Consider the following 13052-nt stretch of genomic DNA (forward strand, 5'->3'; position numbering starts at 1 on the left):
CTCATGATTGTGCTCTAAGATAACCTTTGTCACAACGCTTGAACCATCATTCATCACATGACAACTAACCCTAGCTTTGCAATCCGCCTCTTTGCTTTGATTCCTAGCTTTTATTTTTCGGCACTTATCATACCTAAATGTCACATACTTTATTTGACCAACCAATTTTTTGCACTTTCCTTAACAACTCCAAAACCAATCAAACAATTGTGTTCTTTATAAAATGCGAATGCAGATTGTACACAACGAAAAGACATACCTGCAACAGGGCGTGCCATATATTGCTCATCGGTGTAGCTATCATCATGCATCGTGCCTTCCTCTTCTTCTACATCATCCTCCCCATGATCATATTCTTCACCGTCGAAAACACTTAAATCTTCATCTTGAATCGATTGATGAGAACTATTCATCTCCTCATCGATCAAGTTTTGAAGGTCTTCATTGTCGGTGTCCAAATATCGATCTGGACCACCACTATAGCCACTATGTGAATTTTCATTACGATGCAAACTATTATTGTCCTCCAGCCCCAAAATGTCATTTAATGTTCCTCTTAATTGGCTACTCGAGTCATTATGATCCATTATGCCATAATTATATGATAAAGAATAGAAAAATTAATGACAAAGTACAATAAAATCGATAAGAGAAATGTAATAGAGTAGAGTAGAATGAATACTCAAGAAAAAATCAAAAAGAGTAAAGTTAAAGAATATAGAAGAAGTTTGTTGTGAATAAAAAAGAAAAATATGTCAACGTGATTTTACATTTTTGGAGGGAAGATTGGACGGTTTTAAAGCCAAAGGATAAAGAAGTCATTTCACCGAATTCGAGTGCTTCGAGTCAAAAAGCTTCGTCATTTAGCAGCACCCATCATTTTTATTATGAGGGTAAATTTTAGTACTATTTTGACAACTTAGATTAGTATGATTTGTTTGTGACACAGAACAAAACCTCTTTCGTCTTTCTTCTGAAGTTTTTCTGCAACGCCTATTTCTTCTCTCGCCTCAAGTTTTCTGCAACTAGGGTTTCTCCTTCTCCTAACCATTTTCACTTCTCTGTAAGTTTCCACAACTGTGTCACTCAGTTTTTCTCAAAAAAAGTTTGTAGTTTTTTCTTTTGGGATTACACTGGTATGTTGTTTGGATGGCAAAGACTAAACCAGGGAAAAAGGACCTTCATTCTTACCCTATCAAGGGCACCAGCAAAGTCGTTAGAGGTAATAAAACCCCTGATTCTTTTTCTTTTTAATGAATTTTTATTTGGATTTCATATTTATGTTTTCTAATGATTTGTGTACGTTGATGCAAATGCTAATTTTTTTTGTGCCCTCGAAGTTTTTGTTTTCCGGGTTATCGAGACAGTATCTCCTTTTCAAAGATGGTCTGTTGCCTCCTCTGTTTAACTGGAAAAGGAGTTTAAGATGTTAATAACTTATATTAGTGATAGGAGCGTGTGGAGGTTGTGGGGCAAGGGTAGAAGGTTAGTAGGTAGTTGAGCGTTTCTTAGTATTAGCCTATTCGTGTAGTGTGTGGCTTGGTTGTCGTCTGGAGCACCGTGTCTGACATAGTATTACATGTTGTACTTGGCTTTTGGTATTTGTTATCTTATGTTGTTTGCTATGTTTAGGTGATCGTACTTTTTGTTGATATTACGGTTGCTTGCATATGTTTCCCCACGCTGCTTTCCTATTAGTTCTTATGGTTTTCTCTCCATTACTACTTTGAGTTGCTTCACTTGAGCAGTGGGAGAGGTAGTGGTAAGGTCTGCGTATACTCTACTCTCCCCAGACCTGACTTTATGGCAATATACTGGGCATGTTGTTGTTGTTGATGTTGTTGTAGTGATAATGTAAGAAAATGTTTAAAGGAGTGGCTGAAAATTTAGCTTGATAGATAAAACTTTGTAATTCATATTAACCTAGTAAGTCTACCCCTTCTGCATTGTTAGACCTTATTTCTTAATATTGTCACTTTTTTCGTGTTGTGTCTTAAGAATGTTTCTATTATGGTCTGTATTTCTAGATATCACGTATAATATTGCTACATGAGGAATCTTTTTAAGGCGATTCTTCCATCTAAGAATTGTCTTATCTACGATCCTTTTCTCCAAGCATCAAGCATTGGTACGCAAAACCTATAAAAAGGATATGGTTGTGGTGTGGGATATTCTTTTGAACCTACCTCATTCAGAATTGAGCTTATTGATGAACTGGTTATTTAGATCCTGCAATTGGTAGTCGAATTATTACATCTCGCAACTATAATAAGATTGCTTAAGGCTCATAGATCAATTCGCCTTTACAACTTTTGATTAGTAAATTACATATTAGATTTTCTGTAGATGTTATAGGTAGTTAACTTTCAAGCTAGTGAACTAGAAGGGTATCTAGTTATAATACTTGACCGAAATGCCTATATTCTTTACTCAAATACTATTTCACGTAAATGGGAATTATGTTGCGTCTGCAAAATCATAATAGCAGATATCTCCCTTAAAGGAAACCGAATCACAATGGTTTGAAGCCTTCATTTTCCTTTCAATTAGTGAGATACTATCTCTTACTTGAGAATTTTGTATTCAATCCTTCGCTTTTTTCCTCGGAATCAAGTGGGTAAGAAGAATTAGAATTAGCTTATTAATATATGTTCTAATGTAATCGGCATTCTGGAAGTAAAGCTTCCTTGTAGCCTGCTTCTTTGTGTGGAATACTTTACCTTCAGTTCTTCCCCGCTAGCTCATTTTTATAGTACGCATCTAAGAGAACCAGCCATGTCAATTAATTCAATATAAAGAAAGCTTATTAGGTCAAATTTAGGGGAATATTTACTAATAGTTATAGGTTAACATCCCTTCAGCCTTTTTTAAGTAATAGCTAACACAAGGTAACTTAGTGTTGTAAAAAGCAATGTACTAGAAAAGTACAGGTTTCTTAGAGCTTTATCTGTAAAAAGTTGAAATAAATGAAAAAAGGAAAGATTGCCTACTAGTAATAAAGGCAAGTAATAAAGAAAGGTATGGTGAGTAGTTAAGTGACTTTACCCACCATAAAAGGTTTGCTAAGTGCCCTATCTATCAACCTTTAAGTAGAGTCTGGATGCACCATAGATGACAACAGGGAAAACAGAAGCGTGAATTAGGGAGCTTATGCCTTTTGTCATCCTCACCGATTAGTTTGTAGTTGAATCTGGAGAATATGAACTTCCCGTATCCTTTCTTTTGGTATGTTGTTACGAGCAACTTTGGTGCTCGGTCTTAAGTTTGAGGTTTGAATCAGATCATGATAAAGAATGTTAAGTGATTGTATAATAAAGTCGCATACTTTAACAATAGATGGAGTGAACAATTAACTTGCCACAACATACATCCAATGACATTGAATGATGCGTCAGTGTCAATATGAATTTCCTTGTTCCAATCTAAGAATTGAAGGATTGAGGCTGACAAAAAACACCCATTAGCAGCTAAAGGCTCAACCGTGTTCAGATTTTCAATTGTTATACATTTCAATGGCGTCCTTATAGGATTCAACGCTTCGAAAAGTCTTTTTTATGCGTTTTTAATAGCATCTATCCCAAAAAGAACATTCTACACTACCTCTCTTTTAGTATGATATTAGATGAAGGGGCTTTCTTTCAGTAACATTTAGTGAAGGTGCATAACTTCTCTGGATATTTCATTGATTAACTATTGTATGTAGAAACGAGACCTGTCTTGAGTGAGGGAAAATGAGAAGATTCAGAACTTAAAATATTTTATAAGTATAAAGTGCATATGAAAACATGTCAACCTAATTATTTACAACTAATTGATCACAAACAACTAATTAACTACAATCAAACACGCCATATGAGCAGCCACTTTTGTTAAACCAATGAATTGTTTGACCAAGATTTTAGGAGGCCATAAGTACTTTCTTTTTGCTTTTCAAAAAGTGCTTATTTTAAAAAAGTGAGGTGTATGGCCAAGCCTTTGGGAGAAAATAATTGCTTCTAGAGAGTAGTAGAAATTGTTTTCCCGATGCTAAAAAGAGCAGTTTTTTGCTAAAAGATCTTTTTTGGAAAGTACACTTAGAAACACTTTTAGAAAGTTTGGTCAAATACTAATTGACGCTCAAATGTGCTTTTTAAATTTATTAGTCAAACACAAAATGCTTCTCATCTAAAGTACATTTTGAAAAATCAGTTTGGTAAAACATTTTTCACAATAAGCCAATTTTAAAAGCTTGGCCAAGGAGGCTATAAGTATCGCTAAATTTTTATCCACCAATTTCTGGAACACTCAAGTGTTTCATCATTGTGCATGATTTGGATTGATATTTTATCAACAACCTCGAACATAAAAACATACACACGCATTCAAGGGTGTGGCCTAGTGGTCAATGAAGTGGGTTAAGAATCATGAAGTCAGGTTCAAACCCCAACTGAGACAAAAAACCACTAGGTGTTTTTTTCGATCTGTTCTAGCCTTGGTGAACAGAGTTACATGTTGCTGGTAGGAGGTGCAGGTATCCGAATTAGACGAGGTGCGCGAAAGATGGCTCGGAGACCACGATCATCAATAAAAAAGACACGCATATATATGTTGATACAAATAAATAATTTACTTTATATCCTAGCCGTTTATAATTATTGCGTCTTTGCTGTAATTAATTATTTATACTTTTACTTATTAGGAAAAATCCTTTAATAAATGTCGTTTGGCACATAGAAGACAAAACCTATTTCTTCTTTCTCTCCGCCGTTGGACCCCCAGTTTCTGCAACTAGGGTTTTTGCTTCTCGTCTGCATTTCTATTTCTCCTTCTCTATAAAGTTTTCTCAACAAAAGAAAGGCAAAAAGGTTTAAGCCTTACCTTTGTATAAGTTTCTGGGTCTTGAGTCTTGATTCTTTGAGTATTGGAGCAGTGAGAACGTCAAAGAATTGATGGAAAAGACTAAACCAGGGGAAAAGGGCCTTGATTCTTACCCTATCAAGGGTACCAATGAAATCGTAAGAGGTAATTAAAACTCGTGGTCCTTCTATTTTAATGGATTTATCTTTTGGATTTTAGTTTTCTAATGCTTTGTTGTGTGTAAGTGAAGGCAATCGCTCTTCTTTGTATTCTCTCTTTTTTGTGCCCCGGAAGTTTTTGTTTCCAGGTTATCGAAATTGTATCTCCTTTTCAAAATATTCCTAACAGTTAAACTCTATAATGATCCCTTATATTCGAATGATTCAAGATAAGGATTATTCAATTGATATTCAACTCAAGTGCATTTTTATGGCTCTCTAAGGTAAGGGTGTGCGTCGGTTGGTCTGGTTCGGTTTTATGTATTATCAGTTCAGTTTTTCGGTTATCGATTTTTAAATATGCTAAACCAATATGATATTTTTTATTGATTTTCGATTTATTGATTTTAGTCCTTAACGATTCAGTTTTCGATTTAATCGATAAGAAAATACTCATAAAATAGAAATAGTAGCAACTAACATAAAAAAACTAAATCTTAGTTGTAGCCAAAATCTTACATGATGTGTTTTAATTTACAAAAATCTTCAAGCTTGAATTGAATGTTAGTTCAAGAAATTGAATAGGTTTGTTAGTTTGTAGAAATTAAAAGAAATATATATAAAGTGTTATATATATATATATCTTAACCCTATGGTGAATTCAGATATGAATCCGAAGCAAAGAATGCTCTGTTTGCTATTGAATCGGAATGGAAAAGCATTAGTAGGGCTGGCTCAGGACCCCACTACTCGTCGTATTTGGTTTGGTATTGCTACCGCACATGACCCGTGGTTCGCGAGAAGGAAAAAGGATGTTGCGGACTTCTATACGTGTGGAGCAAATCCACATTATTTCGGGTCTCGAAAAATAAGTAATTTCAGTTAACGGTTTTTTAATGGTTTTATAAATTTTTTTATTGGGTTATTGGGTAAACCAATAACCCAATAAGAACAATAAACCAATGACATTGTTATCGGTTCGGTTTTTGCACACCCCTACTCTAAGGAAATGAATTAGTCCACCTCAATCCCAAGCTAGTTGGCATAAGCTATATGAATCTCGGTAATCATTTTGCTCCATTTAAACTCATAGCAAAAAGGAAATGAAACACAAAGTGGCAAAATTGGAAACTAAACTAAATTGGCATCAACACAGCAAATCACTCTGCTCTTGTAATGAACGCCAGCAGTGATTTGAATGTAAGCTTCAGCAGCAGCAGAAGAAGAAACCATTGGGAAGAGATAGATAGAAGGAGGAGGAAGTTGATAATTCAGAGAGATTTGAGAGAAACATAGAAGTGTGTAATAGTTGTCTTTCCTAATTGATACTTCACTCACGGCTCTTAACAGACCCATGTGCTCTCTTAGTTAATTTAGATCATTAAAATTGAATAGCTAAATGAATTTGAATTGTTAATTTTACCATGTTCATAAAAAAGAATTTGAATTCTTAAAACTTGTGAAGTCTCTATCGAACAATATTATTAGTGATAGACATCTTGGAATGTCTCAAAATCGAAAGAATGCCATATAAATTGGAATTTAGGAGTACCTTTTGTGATGGATTCCTGTGTAGTTGATTCTGCTTTGTCATCCTAACTTATTCAATTGTGCTTTTAGTTTGCACTATTTCCCTGACAATGACCGTGGACATTTGGTTGTCCTAACACAAATATACATGCAACATTTATGTAGTGCTCCTTGATGAATTTGATGAACTTTGAGGTGTTGTTTTCTCTTTGCCCTATTACTTTATCAACTTATTCTTCTTTTTTGGGGCTGGGGGTGGGATTTGATTCTTGGAGCTTACAAAACATTTTAGATTTTTTGTCCTGTTCCTTTCTCAGTTGGTGATTGTGTGTTGATGAGAGCATCCGATTCTGATAAGCCCCCGTATGTGGCAAAAGTGTATAAAATTGTGGGGGACCACCGTAACAATGCGAAGGTCCGAGTTCGGTGGTACTACCGCCCCGAGGAGGCTATTGGTGGACGCAGACAGTTCCATGGGGCTAAAGAGCTGTTCTTGTCAGATCACTATGATTTCCAGAGTGCACACACAATTGAAGGGAAATGCATTGTGCACACTTTCGGAAACTACACCAAGCTGGAGAATGTGGGCCCTGAGGATTACTTTTGTAGGTTCGACTACAAAGCTGCCACAGGAGGGTTTTATCCTGACCGTGTTCCTGTGTTAGTTCTTCAAAGCTCCACTGTGAAATTTGAAAATTATTTTCTTGGTGTAATGTTAAGATTCTTGCCTGTCGTATTTGCCAACATGCTGATATTCTGGAATGATTTGATTTTGAAGGTATTGCAAGTGTGAGATGCCCTATAACCCGGACGATCTCATGGTACAATGTGAAACATGTAAAGACTGGTATGCATATTAATGAATACTTTTCCTTTACATATTAGCTTAATAGCTTTATTCTTGTTTTCATGGAAACCAACAACCAAGCTTGCATTTTGTGCTCCAAACTTTAGGTTAACAAGTAATTTGAGAGAGGGATATGTCTTTCTGAAGTTTCTCTAACTGCATTAATGAGCAGTTGCAAAGACAGATAAATGGCCACATGACCAACATCCAGGGACATAAAGCATGAAATCCAACAAAGAGATTGCCATATCCCTCTTCCTCTCTCAGAATATCTGATTTCTGAGATACTCTTTTGAAGTTGTCACGTCATTGTTGCTCACTATCCATATTGTGTTACTAAAAGTAGTGAAATGCTCTGAGATTACTTATTTTCAATGCTTTCAGCCCAATTTTTATTTATTTAAAATGTGTCACACAAATAAAAAAACTATTGTTGTAAATGTGCTAAATTTTTCAAATTCCTGCGCGAAGTTCTAACAAATACTCTGACAGAACTGGAACCTCTTTATGGGTATAGTTTAGATTTGAAGTCCAGATGTCCCTAGATGTTTATTAGAGAGAATGGGTCTAATAAATTAATATAGTGCCAATCGTCTGAGAATGATTGGTCTATTAGGTTGAACTGGATCTATAGATGTATAAGTTCCTTTAAGGGAATTAATGAGAGAGAAATGATGAAAATGATCAATCATCTGAGTGAGTTGAGAATAAGGTTGAACTACAAAATCGAAAAAAGGTTGAGACAAGGACAATCTAAATAAGCTTCTCAAAAATAAAAAATCTTGTTAAGTTGGAAAAGATGTACCTCCCTCCATTCACTTTTATTTGTCCTTTGTACTAAAAATACATTTTCACTTTTACCTGCCACTTGTAGCATATCAAGAGAAAAACATATATTCCTCGTTTTCCCCTCAACATCAGTTACTTATTCGCCAAATCTTTTTCCAAGACCTAGGACTAAACATCAATGAATATGGGTATTGTGGTAGTAGTCATATTAATCATTGTTTCTTATGGGGCGTGCAAAGTCCAGACTGGACAGTTAAAAGGTGGACTGGACAGTTAAAAGTGAACAGAGGGAGTAACTAGAAAGGATGAGTGTAAATTTTCTGTATTTGGCTGAGCTCGAGGAACTTGAAAGGGAACAGAAGGCCACATTATTTTGGAGTGGAGGTAGGAAAATTCTTACGGCTGTAATTGCCTCTACATGCGTTGAGTGGAATTCTTGTTCTGTTGGTCAACATCCTGTATTTGAGGGAGGCCTGAGTTGGTCATTAGATTCTATTAATCTTAAGCTATGATTGTTAGCTAACTATGTTTTTAAGAACTTATTCAAAGGTATCCATTTTTGTCAGATGGTCTTAATTTTTTTGTAATTTTACTGCAGGTTCCATCCTACCTGTATGAGTATGACCATTGAAGAAGCAAAGAAATTAGACCCTTTCTTGTGTTCTCTCTGTTCATCGAAAGATGCTGACAAACGACCTTTGAACTCGTTTCATGTTGAGCCAAAGGTAAGAATATGTTGCATACACTTGATAGCCTGAGATGTTCCTGTATTACTGTTATTAGCAGGCATTGTATCTCAAGTCAGCTAATGTCCTTATTTATCAAAAGTCAGATTTAGCTAATGGACGGTATCTGTTTGTGATAGAGATGGGATGGTAATGATTGCTTTCTTACAGTAATGAACGGTATTTGTTTGTGATAGAGATGGGATGATGGTAATGATTGATTTCTTACACTATGTTCTTATATGAAGCTGGTTGTTGGGATCTTTTAGTTACGTCAAAAGAGAGTGACGGGCTCGGTAAGAAGGGGAGAATTGCATGTTTAGTCTCGTGATTTCTGATAGTATGTCAGATTCCTTCACCGTAAAGGAAAGAGAGAAGGTTAGGACTGAGCAAAGGATCTGCTTAGGTCTATGATGATACCTAATGTATGAGACTGATGATAAAATCAATTGACTAATGACCAATCTAAGGTGCTATCCAGTCATTGGATTGCTTGCATTTTGATAGTTTGTCCGTCACTCCCTAGTTGAAAAGAATTCCATAGTTACATGGATATGAAGGAAAATGAATGTAAGGAATAAGGGTTTCATGGTTCATTTTTTATCTAAACAAAAACCAAATCAACTATGCGAATTTACTAAAATGCATACCTAATAATCATTTATTTTTGTTATGGTTTTGTCCGTTTTATGGGATTCTTCTTCTTGCATGAAATTTATTTCATTCAGTCTACAAGAGCGAAGGACACAATTTCTTATATGCAGCTATTTGTTTAACAAGAATCAAACAAATTGATTAACTTAATATACTTTGGAAGATCTATATGGATAAATTTCACTGTGAGATGAACAATTATTACAACATCAACAACATTCCTAGTATCTAGTGTAGTCTCACAAAGAGGGGAGATAAACATTTTTTCACTTGCCTAGATCGAAAACAACCTTACATCAATATATGCTGTTGAACTTAGCTAACCTTAGGGATTAAAACACTAAATTAATTGCTCTTAAATAACTTAAATATTGAATAATACAAAACTCAGGCAAGTATCATGGATATGTTTATTAAATTGTGGCTAAAACTATATAAATTTTCTCTATAAAAATAAAAACTTGTGTATGGTGTGTAGTTTATCCAATCAAAAACTCTTAATGTTTAGAAGTTGAAAGTTGCAGAAATGAGGACGTTGTAATGGATGTGGATGAGGATGTTGTAATGGATATTAGGAGAGTTAAGATTAGAAAGGAGGACATTTGTGAAAAGGTGGGAGTGCCTTTTGTGGAGAACAAGATGCAAAAAGTGAGACTGAGATGGTTCAGCCATGTGAAGAGGATATGTCTGGATGCGCTAGCGCGTAAGTGTGAGAATTTGGCTATGGATGGTTTCAATAGAGGTAGACGGAAGAAGTATTGGGGGAGGTGATTAGGACATGGCACATTTTTAGCTTCAGAATATGCTATGCTTGAAATGTAGTCATTCATGAAACTTGAAATCTAATTTATCTGTTGCTTGTTAACTTTTTACCTAAGCCATCTTCGATTCAATGACCAGGGGGTGTTGAAGCGCAGGAAGAGATAACAGCTAGACATTCATGCAGTGAGTACCCCACTTTTTCTTGCGTAACAGCGCCAGTTCTCAGACAACATATGAAATGGAGTTCATGATGCTCATCTGCTTGTACAGCTGAAGTATGGAGTTACTAGCTGATTTTTCAGAGCAAGCTCACGTTTCCAAAACATCTTCAGACTAATTTGTATGAACAAAATGAAGCAAAGGCCATCGTAGACCTCCACACTAATTTGTGATATATTTTCCTTGTGAATTTTATATATCCAAGTGAAGGAAGTTAAGAAACCAAACATGTAATAGCCTGTTTGGCTAAGTTTCTAAATTTAGCTTTATTTCAAAAGGGTTTCTTTTTAAAACAAGTACTTTTAAGTACTTTTAAAAGCACTTTTAAAAGCATTTTTTAGCAATAATTAGTGTTTGATTTAGCTCTGTTTTTTTAGAAGTGTTTTGTAGTATGTATTTTTGGAGATTTTTTTTTTCTAGCTTTTGTTATTCTTCATTTCTCTCAGAAGCTTGGTCAAACACTTTATTATTTTTTTTTTAAAAGCAAGTGATTTTAACGTCCCAAAAGTTTAGGCAAACAAAAAAAAAAGTGGCAATTAGCCTTTGCCTTCTTCTAATCTAAAATATATGGAGAGAGGAATCGGCATAATAAGGGAAAACGGTCAAAAATACCTCTTTACTTTAGTGAATTGGTTAAGTTTGTTCTTCGTTATATGTTAAGGTTAAATACGTTCCTATCGTTAACAATGTATGTAAACATACTCCTAATTTTAGCAGTTGTCCACCATGGCCTAACATTTGATGAGGTGGATGCCACATATCAATGCCACCTCACCACTGGAGTATTCTTCTTTTTTTTTTTTGGAGCAATAAAATCTGAAAGTGTTCATTTTTTTTGCACCAGTAATCAGTAAGTAAATCTTTTCTCAAACTACTAGAATAGATTGGGTATAGCAGGGCATATTTGTGTAAAGTGCTACCGAAATTAAATGATAAAAAAACTAAGAGAAGAAACTACACAGATTACATAATATACACTAGCCTCATTGATCGGTCTTCCTTGTTCACCGCTAAAATACCAACATATAGTGCTAGTGCTCTGGGATTACGAATTCTTTCGACTGAATATTACTCTGTAGTGCGATATCTCATTAGGTAATGTTTTTCTTCATAACTGTTTCAATAACAGGTTCAATTTTCATTTCAAATTTTATCCTTTTTGTTTCAATAATAGGGTTAATTTTTTCAATCCGAATTTCATCTTTTTGTGTGGCTTACGTCTAAATGCACTGACATTTCATTGATGCAAGTTTCAATAAGTCTTGAAAAGATTTCGGGTTTGACCTTGTACCCATATTATGAAATGGATTCAAGAATTTCTATGAATCACTGAGGCGACCATTTGTGTAGAGATAATTCAATGGGTATCTGTAAATTTTGGTTCATGTGTTATAGTGGGTGAAAATTTGATGAGTATTTTTATTTTTGGATGATAATTTTGTGGGTAGTTCTGAAATTGTTGGAAAAATTGATTTAATCTCCCTAGCATTATGACTGAGCAATTACACGATTTCAAAACAAGAAATTGAGCTTGTTCCTTCCCCTCTGTAGCCTGTTGGCATCCATAAATATGCTGACGAGCTCTTCTATCTCCGCCGCCGCAACTTCTCCCACAATACCTTTCATATTCTCCTTTGGCCCTTCAAACTTCCTCCATTCTTCAGCCAATTTCTCGATGAATTCCATCTGTCATCAATTTCTTTGATGGACACTTCCATGCCAATTTCTTGCTTGACCAACCCAGAAAGAGTTGTATTAAAAGTAATAAGAATTGAACACTGAATTATTTTGTGAAAAGAAATTGAATATGTACTATAAGTCTTAAATAGAATGCTGTTAATGGAGCCGAAAAGAACGCATTTATGATTTGAAGAGAAAAGAAAAAAGGATAAAATTTGAAATGGAAAAAAAGAATATTAAGGAATGAAATTCTAGTGGTGAGGTGGCATTGCCATGTGGCGTCCACCTCATCAAATGTCAGGCCATGGTGGACAACCGTTAAAATGAGGATATGTTTATATACTTTGTTAACGGTAGGGGTATATTTGATCCTAAAGTATAACAAAGGACAAATTTGGTCAATTAACTAACGTAGAGGGGTATTTTTGATCCTTTTCTCACATAATAAAGTAAGAAAATTGACTGAAAAAGTGCGGGAAATATTCTTAAAAGTGCTTGCATTTTTCACTCCTTTCACAGTGCTACCATTCAAAAGTTGAAAGGACCATGTTCTCTTTTCTTTTTCTAAACATACACGCTGGATATGATTTCTTATTCCTTTCAATTTGAGCAACTTAAAAGTGTGAGGATGACAAGGAACAAGATACTCCAAAAACAAAGCCATGAATCAGAAATATATTTATATGTTCTTATCATTGAATTTATTTGTACTTCAGAAATTATTAATTAAAAAGTTAATATATTGTAAAACATAATAATCTTGCTCTCGCAAGTGACCATCCTTTGAGGTGATGTTTATCACTCACTGTTCGGGGATGCTAATAATCATCAACCATGCACTGTTCTTGATGG

The 13052-nt window shown here is 34.9% G+C and overlaps 1 protein-coding gene across 5 annotated transcripts; it reads left to right on the forward strand.

The window, feature by feature from the left end:
- The first annotated feature begins 891 nt into the window (after positions 1–891).
- LOC107870830 (chromatin remodeling protein EBS) lies at positions 892–10813 on the forward strand. Of its 5 annotated transcripts, none has more exons than XM_047413075.1 (5): positions 892–1222; positions 6817–7184; positions 7303–7371; positions 8759–8885; positions 9026–9964. In XM_047413075.1, the coding sequence occupies exons 1-5, from the start codon at positions 1139–1141 to the stop codon at positions 9077–9079; spliced, it is 702 nt and encodes a 233-aa protein (XP_047269031.1). In that variant the 5' UTR covers positions 892–1138; the 3' UTR covers positions 9080–9964. The 5 variants fall into 5 exon arrangements, with proteins under 5 accessions (XP_047269031.1, XP_016572979.1, XP_047269032.1 ...); XM_016717493.2 differs by lacking the exon at positions 9026–9964 and adding an exon at positions 10440–10813 and having other exon boundaries at positions 893–1222; positions 6842–7184; XM_047413076.1 differs by lacking the exon at positions 9026–9964 and adding an exon at positions 10440–10813 and having other exon boundaries at positions 898–1222.
- The last annotated feature ends 2239 nt before the right edge of the window (positions 10814–13052 follow it).

The sequence above is a fragment of the Capsicum annuum genome, chromosome 5 (assembly GCF_002878395.1).
Source record: "Capsicum annuum cultivar UCD-10X-F1 chromosome 5, UCD10Xv1.1, whole genome shotgun sequence".
NCBI lineage: Eukaryota > Viridiplantae > Streptophyta > Magnoliopsida > Solanales > Solanaceae > Capsicum > Capsicum annuum.